The sequence below is a fragment of the Pongo pygmaeus genome, chromosome 5, assembly GCF_028885625.2.
Source record: "Pongo pygmaeus isolate AG05252 chromosome 5, NHGRI_mPonPyg2-v2.0_pri, whole genome shotgun sequence".
Classification (NCBI taxonomy): domain Eukaryota; kingdom Metazoa; phylum Chordata; class Mammalia; order Primates; family Hominidae; genus Pongo; species Pongo pygmaeus.
This window is the reverse complement of record NC_072378.2, coordinates 159,182,601-159,207,448: the sequence shown is the minus strand read 5'-3', so window position 1 is coordinate 159,207,448 and position 24,848 is coordinate 159,182,601. Positions and strand designations below refer to the sequence as shown.

Below are 24,848 nucleotides of genomic sequence, written 5' to 3'. Positions count from 1 at the left end.
TTCCACACTGACGCACCATTCCAGCAGGAATTCCATCATAGCTTTGCTCTTTCAATTTTCTATCACCAACTGCTACTGCTCACCCCGTCCTCCTCTCCCCGACCCCCAGTTCCCAGGGCCCATCAGTCCAGAAAGCACAGTTCTTCCTGTGGCCAGCCCGCCCTACAGGTAGCCAGCAGAAAGGACTACTACCACATCTAAGCCCGAATACTGTGAAAACAAAACCATGAGCCACTTGACACTCCAAGGTAAATGCCTTCATACCTTGAAAATAATTTTAGAAGAGTAACCCATTCAGTAAACATGCAAGGCCATGCTGGGATGCCCAAGGTGTGCCGGCCTTCTAACAGACAGGGACTTACCCATAAATCACATCATCATCGGAGTCATTCAGCATGGAGAAGGCAGGATTGTCTTTCAGCTGGGACTCTGAAAACCAACAAGAGCATTTTCATCTCAAGCAATGGACGTGATGAACCTGGACAGGCAGGATGCTGTCCCAGACAAAGGAAGGGAGTTGGAAAGAACTGGATTCAAATTGCAGATGCTGCCATGTCTGTATGAACCTGAACACATCTCATGAGGCTATTTTCTCATCTACAAGACAGGGCTGGCCTGGCCTGCCTGGCAGGGACGTCCTGAAGGCTGAGGGAGGCAGCCTGTGGGAAGGAGCAGGCAGGCTGCCGTTGCCCACGCACAAGCTGCCTCCTGTTGACACGGGGAGTGGGGAGCTGAACACAGGCCCCAGGAGATGTGGCTCTGCCCTGCCTGCTCCCGCCCAGTCCTTGGACGTGCAGCGACCTGCTGCTTCTGTAAAATGGGCATGATTATATGTTTATCATAAAGTTGTTGTGAAGCTTAAGTGAGATGCCGTTTGTGAAGGTGCTGGGAAAGTGCCAGCCCACTGTAAGATGTCGGGGGGTGCGGGGGGCTGCCTATATTCTAGAGAGTTCCCATCTTTTTCATTCCCTGTGCAAGAGGGTTGTTTTGGTTTCACTATTGGGTGACTTTTTGTATGTTTTGGCTTTTTTTTTAATGGTAACAACACTACTACAGATGCTCCTTGACTTACGATGGGGTTATGTCCTGATAAACCCATCGTTAGGTTGAAAATATCGTGAAGTCAAAAATGCATCAACTACAGCTAAGGCACCAAACACTGCAGCTTAGCCTATTCTGCCTTAAGTGTTACTACATTAGCCTATAGTTGGGCAAAATCATCTAATGCAAAGCCTATTTTAATTTTTTTTAAAAAGACAGGGTCTCATTCTGTCACCGAGGTTGGAGTGACCTCCAACCTTGGGCTCAAGCGCTTGGGCTCAAGCGATCGTCCCTCCTCAGCCAACCGAGTAGCTAGAACTACAGGCACATGTCACCATACCTGTCTAATTTTTAAATTTTTGTAGAGATGGGGTCTCTATTTTGTTCCCCAGGCTGGTTTCAAACTCCCAGCCTCAAACAATCCTCCCGCCTTGGCCTCCAGAAGTGCTGGGATCAAAGGATCAAAGCCTGTTTTCTAATAAATGTTGACTCTCTCATGAATTTACTGAATGCTGTACTGAAAGTGAAAAACAGAATGGTTGTTTGGGTATTCAAAGTGTGATTTCTCCTGAATGTGCATTGCTTTTGCACCATTGTAAAGTCAAAAAATCCCAAACTGAAGAGCAAAAGCTGGGGACTGACACTAACAAAATGAGTGTGTCAACTCTGTGGGAATGACACAACGCAGGTTCTATGTATGCTGGGCCCCAACTCACCTCAGAGCTCGACATTTCAACTCACTGTCTCTGCCAAGAGAAGTCACTGGGCATCACAGTGCCCACATGAATGGGAAACCCGGGAAGTGGGTCGTGGATGAACACAGGCCTCTGTGCCTGCTACCTGGCCAGCAGCCTAGACCCCAGGGTGGCTTACCATAGAGGGCATTCTTCGATGGAGAATATACAAAGGCCAAGGTGTAGAGATAGAAGTTCAACAGGCCATAGAAAGATAAGAACTCGGCTGGTGGTGCTGTCAAGGGAAGGAACGCGGCATCTGGACCCATCAGTCAGAGGCTCTGCCTACAGCCTGACCGCTCCTCCCGCCATCAGCAGCCCCTTCTAGTGCCAAGCACCCGCCAGTGCCCGGGGGTCCATAACCCAGACGTCAGAACTCCACAGTTCAAGCCCACAGCCAGGGGTCACAAGGACTCTTCGAGGTCACAGTAAATAGCAGGTGAACTATGGCCTCTCATCAGTGGAAACCTGGACCCACTGGACCATCTGGTGGCGCTCCTGTCACCAGCACCGAGGGCAGGGCCAGAAGAGATCAAGTTACATGAATAGGGCAGGAAGGCCATGGGCATACGGTGAATCAAGGTCTCTAGACACAATAATGAAATAAAGAATTGGAAACAAACTCTCAAACCAATTGTTCTGAACATTTTCTGGATTACAGACCCCTGTGAAAATCTGATAAAAGCTTAGCGTGAAATTCAGTCACGAAAATTTGAAAAAGTCGTATATTAATTCATGCATTAACTGGGACATAAGAAATCCAAAGAAAGAACCCAGGATTTAAAGGATTAACTCTTGAAGTGTCCCCAACAAGGAGGAGTGGAAAGCACATACATAACCTCTCCGACTTCTGTGCGAGGCCAGGGCTCCCGGGAGGCAACAGCCCTGCACCACTGGCCTCGGGCACAGCGGGAATCGAAGGGGGTCCCAGTATTTTCTGAGCTCTTCCCTACAGACACAGGCTCAACTTGCCACGACTGTCATGCCCTTGGATACATCTCAGTGATGATGAGAGAGATATCCCGGGGGAGACAGGAGGCTCGCGGCAGCCCTCAGCCACCCCCCAGTGTTCTGCTGGAGGGCGGTAGGGGCTTGGAGCCCCACGGTGTGGAGAGGCAACCACACCTCATTTACCTCGTGGCACCTGCCCCTCTGGGTGGAAAGCAGGGTGGCGTGGGCATGCTCCAGAGCACCAGCCTCTCTGGGTTTGGAGCCGGGCTCTGCCACCCGAAACCTGACCTGGGGGAACTACTGAGCCAAGCTTCCTGTGTACAGACGAGGGACAGGCTGCCCCTTCCCAGGGCTGCAGCGGGGCCAACTGAGACGCCTCTCAGCAGAGATGAGGCCTCCAGAGAACAGGGCGCGAGGAGCTGACCTGTCTCCTCTTAAGAGGGGCAAATCCGAGCCACTAACTGCTGCAATGCTAAGCAGGCCTCCTGCAGCCAGGGCCCTCCAGTTAAAAGGATATAATTCTGGTAGTGAGTTGACAGCTCTGCTACAAAATTGTCTTGTAGTACTTGAGCTCCAAATCTCAAATAAAGGATAGCGATGCTGAAAAAGACAGAGGAGCAGAGACAATATGTAAACATGCACGAAAACGGCACTAGCTTCAGAGAATTCTCTATTCACCCCATTCAAGTTTTCGGTCTGTACACTATGATTTCTGCATGGGAACTTCCACACACGTGCACAGATGCACGCACAGACGCACACACGCACACACACAGACAGCCCCTGCTTCTGGTTTTTGGTCTCAGATCTAGGCAGGCTAGACCCACCGGCCGGCTGCAGGGACAGGATGAACCCTGCTGCGGGCCCCGTCACACTCTCCCTACTCGGGGCCTTGAAGCCCCATTGGCACACTTCCTCCCTGTTCTCGCTTTTGTAACGCAGGTTTTCGAGACCATCTCCTGTGACAGAGCCCCTCTCCCAAGGGAAGTCTGCTTCTCCTTAGTCACAGCTCCCCTTTCAGACACAGGGACGCCTCCCCGGTCAGTTCCAGTGACTTGCACAGCAGCGAAGGCAACACCTTTGGTTCAGACTCCCACCCGGTGACAGATGACAACAGAGGCCTCAGGACACAGGTCCACAGGCTCCTCCCCCACCTGCCTTCCACCTCACCTCCCACACGCCACCCTCAGCCGGAAGGCTTCATTAACATGTGCACCAGACCCTTTCACCTCCCAGCTCAAGACCCTCTGGCGGTCTCCCAGCACAGAATGGAAACTGGACTCAAGAGCTCGCTCTGCCTCCCGCCGCGCCCACGCCTGCTCATCTCCAGCCACGCTGGCCTCCAGCGACGCAGCTGTCTCTCCACCTCGCCATGCCGATGCCCACCCAGGCTGCCAGTGCCCTGTTCTGCGAACTGGGGCAGCCACCCCACAGCTTTCAGGGGTGGCTCAGGTCCTCGGTCCTCGGCCAAATGTCACCTCTCCAAGAGACACATCCCCAAACCACTCATCTAAAGTGGACCCCTCCCCTCTGCAAGTCATGTCTCCTTGTTTCGTCTGCAGCATGGCACGCAGGGGGAATGTATTTAGTTGTTTGCCACTCGTCTCCCTCTGTGTGAACAGAAATCCCGTGACAGAGAGAAGCCTGTCTGCCGGGACAGGCACTCGGTAACTATTTGTAGGATCAATGAGTCCCCTAACACCCGTGTGAAGAGAGACCACATGGCGGGGCAACTTCTGAGACAGGCCACCAGAAGTAGACAGTAGCTCTCAACTTGGGGACTAGGTAGTTTGAGGGTGAGGGTGTGTGAGTGAGGGTGTGATGAGGGTGAGAATGAGGGTGAGAATGAGGGTGTGTGAGGGTGAGAATGAGGGTGTGTGAGGGTGAGAGTGAGGGTGTGTGAGGGTGAGGGTGTGAGAGTGAGGGTGTGATGAGGGTAAGAATGAGGGTAAGAATGAGGGTGAGAATGAGGGTGTGAGGGTGTGTGAGGGTGAGAGTGAGGGTGTGTGAGAGTGAGGGTGTGTGTGAGGATGTGTGACAGTGAGGGTGTAAGGTGTGTGAGCAAGGGTGTGTGTTAGGGTGTGAGAGGGTGAGAGTGAGGGCGTGTGAGTGAGGGTGTGAGGGTGTGAGAATAAGGGTGTGTGTAAAAGGATGTGTGAGAGAGGGTGTAAGGGTGTGTTGAGAGTGAGGGTGTGTGATGATGTGTGAGAGTGAGGGTGTCAGTGAGGGTGAGTGAGGGTGTGAGGGTGAGAATGAGGGTGAGGGTGTGAGGGTGAGTTAGGGTGAGGGTGTGTGACTGAAGGTGTGGGGGTGTGAGAGTGAGGGTGTGAGGGTGTAAGGGTGTGAGTGAGGGTGAGAATGAGGGTGTGAGTGAGGATGTGTGAGAATGAGGGTGTGTGTGTGTGAGGGTGGGTCAGTTGTGAGTGAAGGCATGAGTGAGGTTGTGTGAGTGAGCCTGTATGTGAGGTTGTGAGCTTGTATGGCCATGTGTATGAGACGTCACAGAGACAATGTGCACACCTAGCACTGAACAGAGACCAATACAACACACATGCAGCATTATTCTGAGTGAATTTTGATGCTGAATGAAATTCGAGTTCAAGTTCAAGTCTGAGCTGAGTTCACACTCCTAGTGGTGGTGGACGGCCTTGGATGCCTATCTCAGTCCTCGCCCTCCACAAGGTGGGGACTCCCAGAGCCCACCTGGAAAGCTTGGACAAGGGTTGACCTCCCAGAGGCCCCTTGTCCTTTTCCTATAAAGGAAAAGGGCCAACATCCGCTTATTTGCCATCCAAACAACCTAAAAAGGCAAGCAGCAGCTAGATTTTTTCCTCCTCTGGATTCTGATTTTAGGAGAAACAGACAAACCATAAACCACCAAGCAATTACCTGGAATTGATTCAAATAAACAACTCCCCAGCCTGCTCTGTTCCTCTACCAACTGGCCAGCACCGGTCCCCAGGGAGGTCTGGGGCACTCAGGCCAGGCCGAGCCTGCCCCGGGAGACCTCAGGCTGACCCCACTCCCTGACACAACAGGACCAAGCCCACCTCGCCTCCCATCTCCCCCGACGGCAGCAACGGAGCATGCTGCTCAAGGGTGTCTGCCGGCCTAACTCACTTAGACTCCTGTCCCTGGGGCACCCCAAGGATCCTGAGGTCCCCAGTGCCCTCACGTCCAGCTAGCGACTGCACACTACATACACAGCAGGTGGCACAGCAAGGACGGAACATGCCCAGCACGGGCCGAGTGTGCAAGTGAACGTGCTCCAGTCCTTGGCCACTTACAACAAAAACATGCTCTCCAGGCTGACGGCTGCTCTCAGCTGCCCACCCTTGGTGGGAGGCCCTCTAACCTCATGAGTCTACTGGGCTAGAAGTACCCTGAAATCCACTCCACAAAAGGAGGCAACAGATATTCCTGACAGTAAAAGAAAAATTCCGTTTTGCTCTTTTCAAGAAGTAAGGTCTTCTTACCTAATGACAAGTACTACAAAAGTCAATGCAGTCAAAAATTTCAACCTGAGATCTGAAAAAGAAACAAACTCTCATTAACCCTGGAAGTAAATTCTACTCGCATTTTATTTTGAAAAATAAAAAACAAAAATGAAGCAAAGCTCTTTGGACAAATGCTCCTCCTTCCAGGCTTGGCCGGAGTCACCCGCAGCCCAGGAGAACGTTGGTCCCTTCCCAAGCCCAGGGTGGTGTCCAGGGAGGCCACAGCCACCATCCCCTGGTGGGGACAGATTCAGGAAAGGATCCCACAAGCTCAAGGTGACTCGCCCTGCTTTGCAGGGTGCAGTCCCGCAGGACCCAGGCCGCTCTGAGGGCCCCAAATGCCAGAGTAACCTGTTAGGCCTGTTGTGGCTCCCGGGGACCACGTGCCCTGGTCCCCAGCCTGTGGGAATGGACCAGTCCCTGGGCCCTCAAGGAAGGCCCCTGGCTTGGGAGACTCCAACCACTTCTTCCCCCACCTGAGTCACTCCCAAGCCACCCCTGCACCGATTCTGAAAGGAGCACTTACCCACATAAGGCATGTGACGTAGCTCGGAACACGCCCGCACTATCAAGAACAAGAGGTAAAGAACGTACACCGCTGCCACCACCATGAAGAAGACCTTCATTCCCTAGGAGGACACAAGGCAGCACTTGAGTCAGAACAGGGCCTCTGTGACCTTCTCCTCCCCGCACCACCACAGGCAGGAAAGCCACAGGTTTTTAGACGGGACTTAAATCCTGAAGGTCCCTCCAGGAAGCAGAACAATGGGCTCCCACCCGGGACCATCTGCTCAGTCCCGCTGCGAGCACAGGCAGCTCCCCTGAGGTGGACGACACCCCAGGCCTTGCAAATCAGCGGAGCAGAGCCCAAACTCCTCCCACCAGGGACCTGTCCAGGCACAGTGGGTGCTCAGACTGCGGTGGCCACTATCTGTCTCTCTCGCCCCTGGGGGCGAGGGGCTGGCTCCCCACCCTGCCCCTGCATGTGGGAAGGTGGCAGATGTCCAAGAAAGGACCCAGGCTAGGCCCTGGGAATCCACGCACCGTCTTAACCATCAACCTCTGGACCTCTGTTCTCTTATCTGTGACACGAGGGGCTTGAATTAAATGCCCTACAGGACCTAAGGTCTAAAAGTGCACAATTCTGTAATGTCACAGCAAGCCAAAGCCCTTTTCTGAAGACAGAGCTGTGATGGGGAGGGCAGGCCCGTGGGTTCTGACAAGGGCCAGGCCGCGGGGTGGACAGTGTCTTTAGACGCAGTCCCCGCTCCTCGATGGCTCTGGCCCACGCCATCTGCCCAGCCCTTTCCTGTCCTCTCAGCGCCAGAGCTCCTCTCTTACGGCCAAAGCTCAGAGCACAGGACAGCACAGCAGGAATTGGGATCATTTTTCTCAAAAGCACCTAAGTGACTTCAGTTGGGACCTTATGTAAAGCAAAGGGAGTGGACTAGACCAGCGTGTTTAGCACCGAGAAGGCTCTGCTCTCCGGTGTCTCCTTCAGCAACAGACGTGGGCCCTGGGGTCTGTTCCAGAGCCCACATGGCTGGTTCTCCCTGACACCTGACTGGGAAGGGAAGAGCAGCCGACCAGAACCACAGTGACAGGGCCTCAAACTGCATCAGCCACAAACCAAAGACTGGGAGTAAAAACATTGTTTTAAAGAGCTTTTCTGCCGGGTACAGTGGCTCACACCTGTAATCCCAGCACTTTCGGAGGCCGAGATGGGTAGATCACTTGAGGTGAGGAGTTTGAGACCAGTCTGGCCAATATGGTGAAACCCCCATCTCTATTAAAAATACAGAAATTAGCCAGGTGTGGTGGCGCACACCTATCGTCCCAGTTACTCAGAAGGCTGAGGCAGGAGAATCACTTGAACCCAGGAGGTGGAGGCTGCAGTGAGCTGAGATTGCAACACTACACTCCAGCCTGGGCGACAGAGCAAGACTCCGTCTCAAAAAAAAAAAAAAAAATTTTTTTCCCCAAATCTTCTACCCTTGAACTTTCTATGTAGCCCTTCCCAAGTAGTTAGCAAAAAGCTCAACAGAACAATTTAAGTCACAAAATTCAGTAATTTTACAAAACAGCATTAAGAAGAAGAATTGCAGGCTTCATTAACAATCCTTACCTGAAAATTCCCGGTGTCAACTCGATACTGGTACATTGGATCACGTAATTCGTTAACTCTAAAAATTGACATTATAAATAATTATAGATTAATAACTACCTTTACTTTTTATTTTACATTTTTTCTCATTGACTTTTTGATTTTTTTACTTATTAATATAAACTACTTTCTACCAACAGTGAAGGATTTTTACAAAGCAATCCTAAATTTAGGAGAAATTCTGAATTTCATATTTCACATGAAAAAAGCATACAATCCTACCAAGGGTCCACATTTATCAGTATTGGAAAGTTGCAGTATTTTTTATTACACAAAACCTTATACTATTTCTCTTGCAGTTTTAAGAGCTGTTTTTCCAGTCACCTTTTTAATGGCACGTGTGAGTACTAGGAAATAGACAAGCAAAGAAAGAAAGCAATAAAAGCAAACAGAAACTTCCACGAGATTAATTTTCAAAATGAAACTGGGTGGCTGAGATGACAGGGAATTGGGGACAGGGGACTGCAGCAGACAGGGTGACTCACTTGGGTCACTGTGGCACGAAACTAGGTATGCGGGGCTCTGAATTCACACCCGGAAACGGAGCTACTCTGTCAAAGTCCTATTCATGTGAAGCAGGCTGCTACCACACTAGGCTTCTGCTGTGGGGCCATCTTACAGGACAAAAGCATCATAAAGACCAAGCGTGGGAGCGGGCATAGGACTTGAAAGTGTGTGGACGCAGCAAAGCATCGGTGGACAGCGGAGAGCCAGGAGCCACCCGATTCACTCCTACAACAAGGTCTCCCTTCTCTAAAGGAGAAATAGAAAAGGACATGGTCTTTTTCATTTTCCATCGTAGACCAGTAGAATCGTGGATTCTCCACAACTTATTTGAGCAAAAACGAATGTGTCAGTTCAAGTCATATAGCTGTACCCACTTACCCATGGTTTCGCTTTCTGCAGTTTCAGTTAACTGAGATCAGCTGCAGTCAGAAAACGTTAAATGGAACATTCCAGAAAAAAGCATTCCCTAAGTTTTAAATTGCATGCCAATCTGATAGCACGATGACATCCTGCACCATCCCCCCAGGAACATGTGCCACCCCTTTGTCCCGTGTACCCCGGCTGCAAACGTGGCTCGCTCATCAGCCAGCCACATCATCTGCTTCTGACACACAACCACTGACACTGTCATGGCTGCGTGACCCTCCCGACATACCACAGGAAGCTCAGGAGCAGCCTAGCCCTATGTCACGATGCCTACACCATTCCCCTCACCTATCCCACACGCAGGGACTGGGGCATCTCACATCATCATCATAAGAATACAGGATATTTTGAAAAAGAGAGAGCACGTCACATAACTTTTATTAAAATATATTGTTATAGTTTTTCTATTTCATTGGTTATTATTAGCCTAACAATCTTTATCATAGGTATGTATGTATAGAGAAAAACATACCAGAGGGCAGGCGCTGGGGAGGTCAGAGTGGTGTCATCTTGGGCAGAGGTCGGGCCAGGCAGAACAGTGTGGGCGGCCCGACAGGGCAGGCAGGGCGGGTGTCTGGGCCTCGGCAGCCAGGTGGGCTGTCCAGAGGCAGCCTTCAGGGGTGCAGCTGGCTCTGAGGGGCGCTTGGGCCCCTTCCAGCCCAGGGCAGGTGGGCGAGCTGCGGGAGCCCATGGGTCCAGCAGCCATGTGTGGACCTTAAAGCCCTTTGTGGTCTTCGGAAGCGCTTTGACAGCTCTGGACTTTGTATTGCAAAGTAATCAAAGTGCTTTGTAGCCCCTGAAGCAGTTAGGCATCTATGAAGTGGCCTGCGCAGACAGAAGCGCTTGGTGATCTCGGAAGCACACTGAGTTTGGAAGCCAAACCAAAGCCTTTAGTAAATATCGGATCATTCCGACTTCTCCGAAGCACGCTGGCATCTCTGAAACTGTGAGAACTGTGATGGGCAGTGGGAGGAAGAGGGAAGGGGGTCCATGGCGCTGGATTGGCACAAGGTCAGGTACCACCGGAGCAGCATGTGGGAAGGTGTCCCAATAAGCGCAGCTGCCTCCGGGAGCCCGGTGATGTGGTCCCCTCAGCCGGCCAGCTCAGAGCTCTGTGTTGGGTTCAGGACGGGCTGGTAGCCCCAAGCGCCTGAAAACCCAGGAGGAGGATGATGTGGCTTGCTTCGCCGAGGTTATCCTGGGGCTCATCCTGCCGCAGAAGTAACTCCTCCTCCTTGATAGAGCAGGAGCACCATCATCTTGGAAAAACACTGCCACTTTCAGTTCCAGCTCCCTTTCTAACCTCATGCATTTCAAGGAAATCACCTCTCAAGATTCTAACAACAAGCAGCCAGAAAGAGCAGATAGTGAAACACAGATAACACAGCTGGGTACAGAGGGAGGGGGGAAAGTCTCTTGGGTAAGCACCAAACTTCACAGTCATACCATGGGCCCCAGTAAAACAGTGGGCCCTAATAAGAACATTCCTTTCCCTTTAGGTGCACCAAGATAGGAAAGCTAAAAGCAGACGTGGGGGGTATGCCTGCAGCTGCAGGAAGATGTATGGAAACAGAAACAAAACTCTCTCTCCCAGATAAGCAAGACAAAGAGACACAGAAACATTTCGAGCCTGTGATAAGCTCTCCCACCCTGAACCCTTAAATACTCTTAGCCTGTAAGAGAGAGTGCCTCTGACCTAACTTGGCCAGAAGGCCCTCTCAGGTTTATTGTCCAAAATAAACCTATTTTTGATTGCTGAGCTGCTTTTCATGTTTCTTTCCTCCTTAACACTTACATTTAGTGCTGAAACCCGGGACACATGTTGGGGACAGAGGCTCTCTTGCAACCCAGGAAGCAGTGGGCAGCGGCGGCTCGTCCTGAGTTAACTCCTGGATCCTGGGAGTCTCTGGCCACACACCCCATCTTTTCTCTCACTTCACTTTTCCAGCGATGTGTGTGAGCACGACAACTAATCTGAAGGGGACTGCGAGGCTCGGGCTGCAGCTACTCCCCAATGGGCTCTCAAAACCCTCAGGTCTCAGGAATCTACCTCCAACCACCAGCGATGGGTATTTCACTCCCTAACCCTTGCTCCCTCTTCCTCCCTCTTCTTTCTCTCTCCCTCTCCCTCTCTCCTCCTCGCGCATGCCGGTTCAGGAGGCCCTTTGCTAATTCCAACTGGAACATCCAACATCAGACACTAATTCAGCTGACTGGTAAGATCTGCCTTCTCCTGGCTTTCTCGTGGTACCTGAGAAAGTTCGGTCTGCTGTCCCAGTCCTCAGAGGACCAGTGGGACTAAGCTAGAGGACATCTTGGGGGTGCCCAGTTTCTTCTCAGCTTAACTGTCTTCTTTGGAAAGAAGATTCCAGGTCTCTTTTGTCTGGGGATGCCTAATAAAAATAGACCCCCTGGGCCTCCTCTCACCAGTCCACGTGGTGCCAAACCATCCCACATTCCCACGCCTCCCCTCTGGGCTGTCTCCTTCACAACCTCGCCGAACTTGGCTCACAGGGAAGCCTAAAGCCAAAGTGTTTAGTTTTTTATTGCAACATGGCCTGGCCCCAATACAAACGAGATAATAACAGCTGATCGCCTGAGAATGGCACCCTTTAACTTTCAGATTCTCAGGGACCTCGACAATTTTATCACCAGGAATGGCAAATGGCAAGAGGTTCCCTATATTCAGGCTTTCTTCTACCCTATGTCGAGCTTGCACCCCTCATGACATCCTCCTCCTTTTTTTTTTGAGACGGAGTCTCGCTGTGTCACCAGGCTGGAGTGCAGTGACGCAATCTCAGCTCACTGCAACCTCTGCCTCCCAGATTCAAGCAATTCTCCTGCCTCAACCTCCCAAGTAGCTGGGACTACAGGCGTGTACCACCACGCCTGGCTAATGTTTTGTATTTTAGTACAGAGGGCATTTCACCATGTTGGCCAGGATGGTCTCAATCTCCTAACCTCATGATCGGCCTGCATTGGCCTCCTAAAGTGCTGGGATTATAGGCGTGAGCCACCGCACCCTGCCAACATCCTTCTCTCAAAAAAACAAGACAAAAAACCCTCCCTAGATCTCTCCTTCCTCCAAAACTCCTTCCTCCGAATGACTTTGACGAGTTGACAGAAGTAGGCTTCAGAAGATCGGTAATAACCAACTTCTCCGAGCTAAAGGAGGATGTTTGAACCCATCGCCAAGAAGCTAAAAACCTTGAAAAAAGATTAGACGAATGGCTAACTAGAATAAACAGCGCAGAGAAGACCTTAAATGACCTGATGGAGCTGAAAACCATGGCACAAGAACTACGTGACGCATGCAAAAGCTTCAATAGCCGATTCGATCAAGTGGAAGAAAGGGTATCAGTGATTGAAGATCAAATGAATGAAATGAAGCAAGAAGAGAAGTTCAGAGAAAAAAGAGTAAAAAGAAACGAACAAAGCCTCCAAGAAATATGGGACTATGTGAAAAGACCAAATCTATGTTTGATTGTTGTATCTGAAAGTGACAGAGAGAGTGGAACCAAGTTGGAAAACACTCTTCAGGATATTATCCCCCAGGAGAACTTCCCCAACCTAGCAAGGCAGGCCAACATTCAAATTCAGGAAATACAGAGAACGTCACAAAGATACTCCTTGAGAAGAGCAACCCCAAGACACATAATTGTCAGATTCACCAAGGTTGAAATGAACGAAAAAATGTTAAGGGCAGCCAGAGAGAAAGGTCGGGTTACCCACAAAGGGAAGCCCATCAGACTAACAGTGGATCTCTCAGCAGAAACTCTACAAGCCAGAAGAGAGTGGGGACCAATATTCAACATTCTTAAAGAAAAGAATTTTCAACCCAGAATTTCATATCAAGCCAAACTAAGCTTCATAAGTGAAGGAGAAATAAAATCCTTTACAGACAGCAAATGCTGAGAGATTTTGTCGCCTGCCTTACAAGAGCTCCTGAAGGAAGCACTAAACATGGAAAGGAACAACGGTACCAGTCATTGCAAAAACATGCCAAATTGTAAAGACCATCAATGCTAGGAAGAAACAGCATCAACTAACAAGCAAAATAACCAGCTAACATCATAATGGCAGGATCAAATTCACACATAACAATATTAACCTTAAACGTAAATAGGCTAAATGCCCCAATTAAAAGACACAGACTGGCAAATTGGATAAAGAGTCAAGACCCATCAGTGTGATGTATTCAGGAGACCCATCTCACGTGCAGAGACACACATAGGCTCAAAATAAAGGGATGGATGAATACCTACCAAGCAAATGGAAAACAACAACAACAACAAAAAAAAACAGGGGTTGCAATCCTAGTCTCTGATAAAACAGACTTTAAACCAACAAAGATCAAAAGAGACAAAGAAGGCCATTACATAATGGTAAAGGGATCAATGCAACAAGAAGAGCTAACTATCCTAAATATATATGTACCCAATACAGGAGCAACCAGATTCATAAAGCAAGTCCTTAGAGAACTACAAAGAGACTTAGACTCCCACACAATAATAATGGGAGACTTTAACACCCCACTGTCAACATTAGACAGATCAACAAGACAGAAAACGAACAAGGATATCCAGGACTTGAACTCAGCTCTGCACCAAGTGGACCTAACAGACATCTACAGAACTCTCCACCCCAATCAACGGACTATACATTCTTCTCAGCACCACATCACACTTATTCCAAACTTGACCACATAGTTGGAAGTAAAGCTCTCCTCAGCAAATGCAAAAGAACACAAATCATAACAAACTGTCTCTGAGACCACAGTGAAATCAAATTAGAACTCAGGATTAAGAAACTCACTCAAAACCTCACAACTACATGGGAACTGAACAACCTGCTCCTGAATGACTACTGGGTAAATAACGAAATGAAGGCAGAAATAAAGATGTTCTTTGAAACCAATGAGAATAAAGACACAACATACCAGAATCTCTGGGACACATTTAAAGCAGTGTGAAGAGGAAAATTTATAGCACTAAATGCCCACAAGAGAAAACAGGAAAGATCTAAAATCGACACCCTATCATCACAATTAAAAGAACTAGAAAAGCAAGAGCAAGCACATTCAAAAGCTAGCAGAAGGCAAGAAATAATTAAGATCAGAGCAGAACTGAAGGAGATAGAAACACAAAAAAACCCTTCAAAAAAATCAATGAATCTAGGAGCTGGTTTTTTGAAAAGATCAACAAAATAGACCGCTACCAAGAATAATAAAGAAGAAAAGAGAGAAGAATCAAATAGACGCAATAAAAAATGATAAAGGGGATATCACCACCGAACCCACAGAAATACAAACTACCATCAGAGACTACTATAAACACCTCTATGTAAATAAACTAGAAAATCTAGAAGAAATAGATAAATTCCTGGACACATACACTCTCCCAAGATGAAACCAGGAAGAAGCTGAATCTCTTAATAGACCAATAACAGGCTCTGAAATTGAGGCAATAATTAATAGCTTACCAACGAAAAAAAGTCCAGGACCAGATGGATTCATAGCCGAATTCTACCAGAGGTACAGAGAGGAGTTGGTATTATTCTTTCTGAAACTACTCCAATCAATAGAAAAAGAAGGAATCCTCCCTAACTCATTTTATGAGGCCAGCATCATCCTGACACCAAAGCCTGGCCAGAGACACAACAACAAAAGAAAATTTTAGACCAATATCCCTGATGAACATTGATGCGAAAATCCTTAATAAAATACTGGCAAACCGAATCCAGCAGCACATCAAAAAGCTTATCCACCACGATCAAGTTGGCTTCATCCCTGGGATGCAAGGCTGGTTCAACATACGCAAATCTATAAATGTAATCCAGCATATAAACAGAACCAAAGACAAAAACCACATGATTATCTCAATAGATGGAGAAAAGGCCTCTGACAAAATTCAACAGCCCTTCATGCTAAAAACTCTCAATAAACTAGGTATTGATGGGATGCATCTCAAAATAATAAGAGCTATTTATGACAAACCCACAGCCAATATCATACTGAATGGGCAAAAACTGGAAGCATTCCCTTTGAAAACTCGCACAAGACAGGGATGCCCTCTCTCACCACTCCTATTCAACATAGTATTGGAAGTTCTGGCCAGGGCAGTCAGGCAGGAGAAAGAAAGAAAGGGTATTCAATTAGGAAAAAAGGAAGTCAAATTGTCCCTGTTTGTAGTTGACATGACTGTATATCTAGAAAACCCCATCGTCTCAGCCCAAAATCTCCTTAAGCTGATAAGCAACTTCAGCAAAGTCTCAGGATACAAAATCAATGTGCAAAAATCACAAGCATTCCTATACACCAATAACAGACAAACAGAGAGCCAAATCATGAGAGAACTCCCATTCATAATTGCTTCAAAGAGAAAATACCTAGGAATCCAACTTACAAGGGATGTGAAGGACCTCTTGAAGGAGAACTACAAACCACTGCTCAACGAAATAAAAGAGGACACAAACAAATGGAAGAACATTCCATGCTCATGGATAGGAAGAATCAATATTGTGAAAATGGCCATACTGCCCAAGGTAATTTACAGATTCAATGCCATCCACATAAAGCTACCAAGGACTTTCTTCACAGAATTGGAAAAAACTACTTTAAAGTTTATATGGAACCAAAAAAGAGCCCACATTGCCAAGACAATCCTAAGCGAAAAGAACAAAGCTGGAACATCACGCTACCTGACTTTAACCTATACTACAAGGCTACGGTAACCAAAACAGCATGGTACTGGTAACAAAACAGAGATGTAGAACAAGGGAACAGAACAGAGCCCTCAGAAATAATATCACACATCTACAACCATCTGATTTTTGACAAACCTAACAAAAACAAGAAATGGGGAAAGGATTCCCTATTTGATAAATGGTGCTGGGAAAACTGGCTAGCCATATGTAGAAAGCTGAAATTGGATCTCTTCCTTACACCCTATACAAAAATTAATTCAAGATGGATTAAAGACTTAAATGTTAGACCTAAAACCATAAAAACCCTAGAAGAAAACCTGGACAATGCCATTCAGGACATAGGCATGGGCAAGGACTTCATGACTAAAACACCAAAAGCAATGGCAACAGAAGCCAAAATAGACATATGGGATCTAATTAAACTAAAGAGCTTCTGCACAGCAAAAGAAACTGCCATCAGAGTGAACAGGCAACCTACACAATGGGAGAAAATTTTTGCAATCTACTCATCTGACAAAGGGCTAATATCCAGAATCTACAAAGAACTTAAATTTACAAGAAAACATCAAACAATCCCATCAAAAAGTGGGCGAAGGATATGAACAGACACTTCTCAAAAGAAGACATTTATGCAGCCAACAGACACATGAAAAAAATGCTCATCATCACTGGCCATCAGAGAAATGCAAATCAAAACCACAATGAGATACCATCTCACACCAGTTAAAATGGTGATCATTAAAATGTCAGGAAACAACAGGTCCTGGAGAGGATGTAGAGAAAGAGGAACACTTTTACACTGTTGGTGGGAGTGTAAACTACTTCAACCATTGTGGAAGACAGTGTGGCAATTCCTCAAGGATCTAGAACTAGAAATACCATTTGACCTAGCCATCCCATTACTGGGTATATACCCAAAGGATGACAAATCATGCTACTATAAAGACACATGCACACGTATGTTTATTGCAGCACTATTCCCAATAGCAAAGACTTGGAACCAACCCAAATGCTCATCAATGATAGACTGGATTAAGAAAATGTGACACATACACACCATGGAATACTATGCAGCCATAAAAAAGGATGAGTTCATGTCCTTTGTAGGGACATGGATGAAGCTGGAAACCATCATTCTGAGCAAACTATCGCCAAGGACAGAAAACCAGACACCACATGTTCTCACTCATAGGTGGGAATTGAACAATGAGAACACTTGGACACAGGGTGGGGAACATCACACAACAGGGCCTGTCGTGGGGTGGAGGGAGGTTGGAGGGACAGCATTAGGAGATATACCTAATGTAAATGATGAGTTAATGGGTGCAGCACACCAACATGGCACATGTATACATATGTAACAAACCTGCATGTTGTGCACATGTACCCTAGAACTTAAAAGTGTAATTAAAAAAAATTTAAAAAATTTAATAGGATTGTCTATAAGGTTTCATTAAAAATTATGGTTAATATTAATAGCAAATGAATGCAAAGATCAAATTTAACTTTCTTAAACAGGATTTTTATGTAATAAAAAGGATTAAGGAATGGTTTTTGCTTTCAAATGTTTAACTCATCATTTTGGCAAAGCAAAAACTTAATGGTAATCTAAAGTTCTATTTCATACTATCAAGTGTTTCAAATTTTCAACATATTTAACAGGCTTCCCCAAATCAAACTTTAGTCTCAAGGTAGTCTTTCCTAACCCCTGGCCTTTGGGTGCTGCAGAAGGCCCCTGGAGCATCCGGAAAAGAGGTAAACAGGATTATTTAACATGTTTAGGTACATGAAATTGCCAAGATAATGTCCAATAAGTTTTATTTGAGGTAATAATATTAACATGTTCCAAAAATGTATGGAATGTCTAACGTTCTAGTATCTAAATATGTGCTATTAATCACAAGTAAGGTTATGTTGGGTTACTGTAAACCACAGAAATAACCAAATTTATTTGTCAATTGTGTTTCTGACTGTATCCAAACTGGACGCTGCCAATCCTTATTTTATTTTCCAGAGTCAAGGAAACTTGTCTTAAACTAAACATACTCCTGTAAATAGCATTTAAAGATGTTGGTTTCTCCCTGCCTAGTTCCTCTAGAATTTGAAAACTAGTTATAAGTATTCTTAAACTACAGCAATATAGTTGTTTGCATCAGTGCGATAAGAATATATTTTCTTGTGTAACAGAACACAATTGGAGAAACTGGTTATTCTGCCAAGGCTTTGACTGGAATGGTGTGCTCTCCTTTACGGAATCGAACTTGACTTAGGAAGCCAAGAAAGCCCTTGGAAACTGGCCTCATATTCTGTGTACACAGTCCCTGTACAGAGTTTCTGACCTGTGCTAAGCAAAGCATGTCACTTTCTGACAGGCCAGGAACCCCAAGTTATCTTGAAACCTCGAGGAAAGGAGTTCACCCAACTCATAGGTATTTAATGGTACAAATCCATGGCTGTGTTTGGCTTTGTAAAGTCTTATCTGATTCCTTCTATGGAAAAAATTTCCATCAAAGCCAATTTAAAACGCGTATGTAGCAAGTAATTACTCTTGCTGCACTGTATACAAATAAATAAGCCAAGTATAATATAGCAAACCAGTCCTATCATGATTCGTGTTTTAATAAAAATGGGAAACTGGAGAGAGAAAATTAGGTTTCAAAAACTATACCACACCTGTTAAATTCTAGTCTTGAATGATGTTTTTCAATTTTTATGGTTTTCGACAGTTTAAATTACATCTGTTACAGGAATCAACCTCTGCATACATCACACTTAAGTCAAAGCCTGAAAAGCTGAGGAAGCAACCCCAACAGCCCAGAGGAACGTCCTAAATATCAATGTAAAGAAATAAGAAATCTTAAGCTGAAAATCATAAAAAATAAGTAACTGAGTGACAATTACTCATCTGACTCCGTCTCACTCCTACCTCACCAAATACTTTTTGTCATTTCTACCTCTCCTTTTAAGCCAAATATTAAAGCTTTTTAATGGAAATTATTTACCATGCCACCCTTGCGGGAACTGCTTTACTGGGCTATTTGCAGTAGGACTATGCACTGCAGCACCCTGAGGGTGGGATATCAGACAGACAATCTCAATTACCATAGCATTTTGCTTAATTACTATCCTTATAGCAGGAATAACAGTTACTAACAAAAAATAACACGAGTGTTTCCAAACGTGTGCCTCTGCCTCTCATTGGGAAAGAAATGCTGCTTCTATCTCAACCAATCAGGCCTCATAAGAGAGGCTAAAAATCTCAAAGAAAGGGCTAAAAGGCTAAGCGAATACCAAAACAACCAAATGAATTATTGGTTTGGGAACAAAAAGCATACCATGGGTCATCCCATTCCTGGGCCCTCTCCTAATAATAAGCCTAGGACTAATGTTTTTACCCTGCCTAATTATAATTAACCTTTTTCAAAGATTCTTAACTGACAGGAACATGGCTATTTCACAGACAACTATCCAAAACATCTACAGATGGCATTGCTCCCGCAGTCAATCCAAGACCAAAGGACTCTCCACCTCTCCCGCCCAGTAGGAAGTAACCAGAAAGAACACGTCGCGCCTGGTCCTTTTAAAACTATAGGGTCTGGAATGACAGAGCAGGAGCACCGTCATCTTGGACAAACACCACCACTTTCAGTTCCAGCTCCCTTTCTAACTTCTTGCATTTCAAGGAAATCACGTCTCACAAAAAGCAGCCGGAAAGAGCAGACAGTAAAACACAAATAAGACAGCTGGGCACAGAGGGAGGGGGAAGTCTCTTGGGTAACCACCAAACTTCACACTCATGTTTTGGGAGTGTAAATGGTAAATGGGCCCCATAAAAATGGGCCCCAGTAAAAAAGTAGGCCCTAATAAGCACATTCCTTTTCCTTTAAATGCGCTAAGACAGACAAGCTAAAAGCAGACTAGAAGGTGGGGGTGGGGTGGGGTAATTCCTGCAGCTGCAGGGAGTTGTATGGCAACAGACACAAAAACTCCCCCTCCCAGATAAGCAAGGCAAAGAGACACAGAAACATTCCAAGCCTGTGATAACCTCTCCTGCCCTGAACCCTTAAATACTCTTAGCCTGTAAGAGAGAGTGACACTGACCTAACTAGGCCAGAAGGCCCTCTCAGGTTTTATTGTCCAAAACAAACCTGTCTTTGACTGTTGAGTCACTTTTCCTGTTTCTTTCCTTTCTTTAACTCTTACACTCCTCCCTGGCATTCCCCGGGCACAGGTGTGGGCGGGACCACCACCAAAGGCTGCCTGATTCAGAGCACTCGGGGGTTCCTTTTGTCAGGGGGAACCCCTCCATATCCTACCAATCCCTCTCTAGAAGAAATAGCTTCTCTAGAAAAGGAAGCCTACAGCTTTAAGGCTGATTCCAAAGAGAGTTCTCGTAACTCCATGAACTCTTAATTTGCAGCTGAAGCTGAGAGTCAGAATGATACCACTGAGGAACCCAACAAGGTCCAGAAAAGGAAGACGGATAGACTTCGACATCAGGGCTCCACAACGATCTACCTGGAGGCTAACCAGGGCATCCAGGGGAAATCAATGCCGAAAAGGAAGGGAGAGGCTATCACCAGTTCAAAACCAAGCATAGCAGAGTGTCCCAGTTGTGGAGAAGGACCAGCCAGGAGTGAAGGACCAGCCAAGACTGAGAAGGAACAGCCAGGAGTGTCACAGTCACCCCTGGTGAGAAGGATAGAGAGTCAATCCCAGAGGTCAGTGGAGAAGGACAAGACAGTGCCAGAGAGGAGCAGCTTCTATCACAGGAGAGTAGTCACAGACCCTCAGGAGAAACCCATTGAGGAGCCCCTTGGGGACCAAAGGACAGTCACTGACAAACGCTCTCCACCTCTAGAGTTTCTGGATGACTCTCTCATTTAGAAATCCAAAAGCATAAAGATAGGGAGGTGGTGATGGAGCACCCCTCTTCAGAAAGCAACTGGTCTGATGTGGAGATCTCCACGGTCAGATTCTCTCAGGAGGAACCCGTCTCACTGAAACCCTCAGCCATTCCAAAGCCTTCATCCTTCACTGCTATGTCATGTACCTGCCTCATTTGTACAGTAGTCCTTGGCGTAAGTATGTCAGCTAGTGCACCAGCAGCCCCAAGATTCCAGCTACCTGTCTGTGAGCAGCAGCAGCAATGACGCAGCGCAGGCTGGGAGGAGCAGCCCGAGTGCCTGAGTGATTCTTCCCCCCAACTCTGCAGTGAGCTCCCATAACATCTCCGGAGATGTGGAAGCCTCAGAGGAAGGCAGCTCCCAGAATTCTCACGCATATCACTTCTCCAGAAGCTTGGGAGGAAAAGAAGTGAAGCAAAAAATAACATTCCAAGAGGAGATGCCTCTGTGTCCTTGTGGAGGACACACATCCAGCTCCCTGCCAAAGAGCCACTGGGAGCCAAGCCTACAGCAGGGCTTCACTGATACCCACTGTCATTTGGATATGCTGTATTCCAAGTTGTCTTTCAAAGGGACCTTGACTAAGTTCAGAAGAATTTACAGCAGCTCCTTCTCTAAGGAATTTCAGGGTTGCATCTCTGACCTCTGCCATCCTCACCCTGACAAATTGCCTATGGGGGGAGCTGTTGAAAGAGGATCTGGTCTGGGGGGCCTTTGGCTGTCACCCTCATTTTCCATGTTACTACAATAAGAGTCAGGAAAGAAATCTTTTACAAGCCTTAAGGCACCCCACGGCTGTGGCATTTGGAGAAATAGGCTTCAATTACTCCTACGAGTGCACCATGCCTGTCCCAGAACATCACACGGTATTTAAGAGACAGCTTGAGCTGGCTGCGTCTCTAGAGAAGCTTTGGTGATCCACTGCCGGCAAGCTGACGAGGATCTGCTGGACACCATGAGAAAATGTGTGTTCTCTGACCACAAGATACATAAGCATTCCTTCACTGCAGCTACCTGGCCATCCAACCCGCGCTGAAGTACTTTCCCAACGTCGGTGGGCCTCACGGCGGTCCTGACGTACTCCTCCGCCTGGGAAGCCTGGGAGGTGCTGAGACAGATCCCACTGGAATCATCATGGAAACGGATGCTCCCTACTTTCTCCCTAGCCGGGTTCCCAAAAGCCTTTGCCAGTATGCCCACCTGGGCCTGGCCTTGCATACAGTCCTAGAGACTGCCAGAGTCAAAGATCTAGTCTCCCACATCCTGGCCACTTTGCGTGAGAACACCAGTTGCCTCTACAGTCTTTAAGCAGAGAGGGTACAGTCATTGGGAGTCTCCCAGAAAAGGGCAACTAGCAACCTGACGTAATACAGGCTGGCCTGAAGTCTGCGTCCCAGGCAGAGGATGTGTTTGGAAGGCTGACTGGAACACAGAAAACCAGGACGGGATATTTTTCCTCAAAGCGGGTCATGAGGCTTCAGTTTCTGGGTGGTCGGCGTGGAATGAGGGGTAAGGGGACTGCCCGTAATAGCACTGGGGTTTTGCCTCCCAGCCAAAATGCTCCAAGGTAGGAGCAAAGAAGGAGTGTGACATGAGGGTACAATGAGTTTGCCAATCCAAATCCTGTTCTCTGCAGCCTGTGTTTTTGAGCAGCCTGTGACTAAAGTCACCCTCCTATTCGTCTAAAAAAAAAAAAAAAAGAAAAACATAGTATGGGTATATATAGGGTATAAACAGCTATATATAAGGATCAGTACTATCCAAGACTGCAGGTAGTTAATGGGGGTCTGGGAATAAATCCCCCAAAAATAAGGGGGGTCTACTGTGTCACCAAGTTAGATAAACTGAAAGCTGATTCTTTTCTGGATGAGTTCACAAAACACAGTTTGATTCTAAGCCTTTCCACCTTTTTTTTTTTGAGACAAGGTCTCACTCTGTTGCCCAGGCTGGAGTGCAGTGGTGCAATCTTGGCTCATTGCAACCTCTGCCTCGCAGGCTCAAGCGATCCTCCCACCTCAGCCTCCCAGGGAGCTGGGACTACAGGCATGCGCCACCACGGCCAGCTAATTTTTGTATTTTTGTAAAGACGGCGTTTCACCATGTTGCCCAGGCTGGTCTTGAACTCCTGAGCTCAAGTGATTTGCCTGCCTCAGCCTCTCAAAGTGCCAGGATTATAGGCGTGAGCCACTACGCCCGGCCTGGCCTTTCCACTTTCGTCAAATGCTTTTCATGACTGACGTTTCACACGTAATAGAATTACTCACGTTTGCCATATTCCTAGCGTAACAGAAGCCAGCCACAATAGTCCAACAATGAAGAATTTAGGCAAATAGAAAGTTAAACACTTTCTTTCTCCCTGAAAAGAAAAAAATAAGAAATAAAGAAAACCAAATTGGTAAATTGTACATAACGTGATTTTTCCATTGAGTATGGGCCTGCAGACAGGCTTCCATGGATAAATTCACCTTTCTGGGCTGTCCTCAGAGTTCGGAAGGGAGGACACAGTCTGGAACTTCCCCCGGCAGTGCGGAGGACTCCAGCTCACCTGGACGCGAATCCCGTGGTACACGCACAGCCAGAAGAGCAGCAGGGCGCACAGGAACATGGACTGAAAGAGGTCATCCAGCATCCCCGGGAGCCAGCTGTTGACCAGGAAAGAGAGGGGGAAGAACGGATCTGGAACACAAAGGGCAGAAATGCATGTGGAAAACAAGGCCCACCAGCACCTGGCAGAGAGCACCCCATCCCACTGCGGGGTCGGAGCTCACTACCAGCTTTTCTCCCTGGTCAGAGCCAAAGGAAAGGTAGTGAATCAATGGCTATTTTGTTTTCCAAAACACCTAAAAGCCACTGAACAGATTGCTGCACTGATCACGACAGAGCACCGTATGCTGCTGCCATCAGCTCCTCCCGGAGCCTGGGAGTTCCGACTGCGGCAGCTCAGGAAGCAAACACTTTTGGAGCAGGAAAAGAGGAACAGCCAGCCATGTCTGGCCACCTTCAGCCAAGTTCCAGGACTGCTGTGTCTGTAGCACGTCCAAGTTTTAACTACGGAACAGCCGCCTATTTGTTAGAGAGCCAGGCATCTGCCCCAGCTCAGTGGAACATGGCTCCTGGGGTGCCAGGGAGCACATGGCTACATGTTCCTTCTGGGGCTCCCTACGGGCTCTTCTGGACCTAGGCCATCTCCAAGATGGCGTCCAGCTTTACTTTTGTTTTGTTTTAAGAGACAGGGTCTTGTTCTGTTATCCAGGCTGGAGTGAAGTGGTGTCATCATGACTCACTGCAGCCTCAGACTCCTGGGCTCAAGCAATCCTCCCACCTCGGCCTCCCAAGTAGTTGGGACCACAGGCATGCACCACCATGCCCAGCTAATTTTATTTTTTGTAGAGTCTTGCTATGTTACCTAGGCTGGTGTTAAACTCCTGGCTTCAAGCAATCCTCCTACCCCAGCCTCTCAAAGTGCTGGGATGACAGGCACAACCCTGCACCCGGCCTCCAGCTTTACATTTTAAAGGGGAAAGTTCCTAAGTAAAAATGGAACTACCCACCATTGTAAAGTAGCAGCAGAGGCAGGAGAACAGACATCCACTTCTGCTCGATGCCCCAGTCTCTCATGGAAAATTTCCGGAGGGAATGCGCAAACAGGCACTGCAAACCAAATCAGGCCTCCGGTTACTGCCTTTACTCACACCTTGCCTGCATACCAGGTTGTCTTCTCTAATCAATGGTCTAGGTGCCCCACTAAGAGCCACTGCCTTAAGCCCTGGCTGAACTGCCTACTGTGTCCTGGAGGCCATCAGTGACAACCAAGACAACGTTGTTGCTTTCTGCAGAGAAGCCACAGCTAAGACAGGTTCCGAGCTCTCCTCATAGGAGCAGAAGAGGAGGAGGAACGTAATCCCTGCAAAAGGAA

The 24,848-nt window shown here is 47.4% G+C and overlaps 1 protein-coding gene and 1 pseudogene across 4 annotated transcripts in view; one reads left to right on the top strand and one right to left on the bottom strand.

The window, feature by feature from the left end:
- The window catches only part of TMEM181 (transmembrane protein 181), a 96,924-nt gene that overhangs the window by 3,675 nt on the left and 68,401 nt on the right, over positions 1-24,848 (bottom strand). For all 4 annotated transcript variants that reach the window (XM_054491538.1, XM_063666781.1, XM_054491541.2 and 1 more), the window contains exons 8-16: positions 24,484-24,583; positions 23,478-23,608; positions 23,197-23,288; positions 8,349-8,406; positions 6,750-6,852; positions 6,203-6,254; positions 3,244-3,326; positions 1,915-2,004; positions 363-429 (exon numbers count right to left, since the gene is read on the bottom strand). In XM_054491538.1, the coding sequence (XP_054347513.1) occupies positions 363-429; positions 1,915-2,004; positions 3,244-3,326; positions 6,203-6,254; positions 6,750-6,852; positions 8,349-8,406; positions 23,197-23,288; positions 23,478-23,608; positions 24,484-24,583 (776 nt within the window). The remainder of the gene's footprint in view (positions 1-362; positions 430-1,914; positions 2,005-3,243; positions 3,327-6,202; positions 6,255-6,749; positions 6,853-8,348; positions 8,407-23,196; positions 23,289-23,477; positions 23,609-24,483; positions 24,584-24,848) is intronic.
- Positions 20,241-22,240, top strand: LOC129038240 (putative deoxyribonuclease TATDN2; annotated as a pseudogene).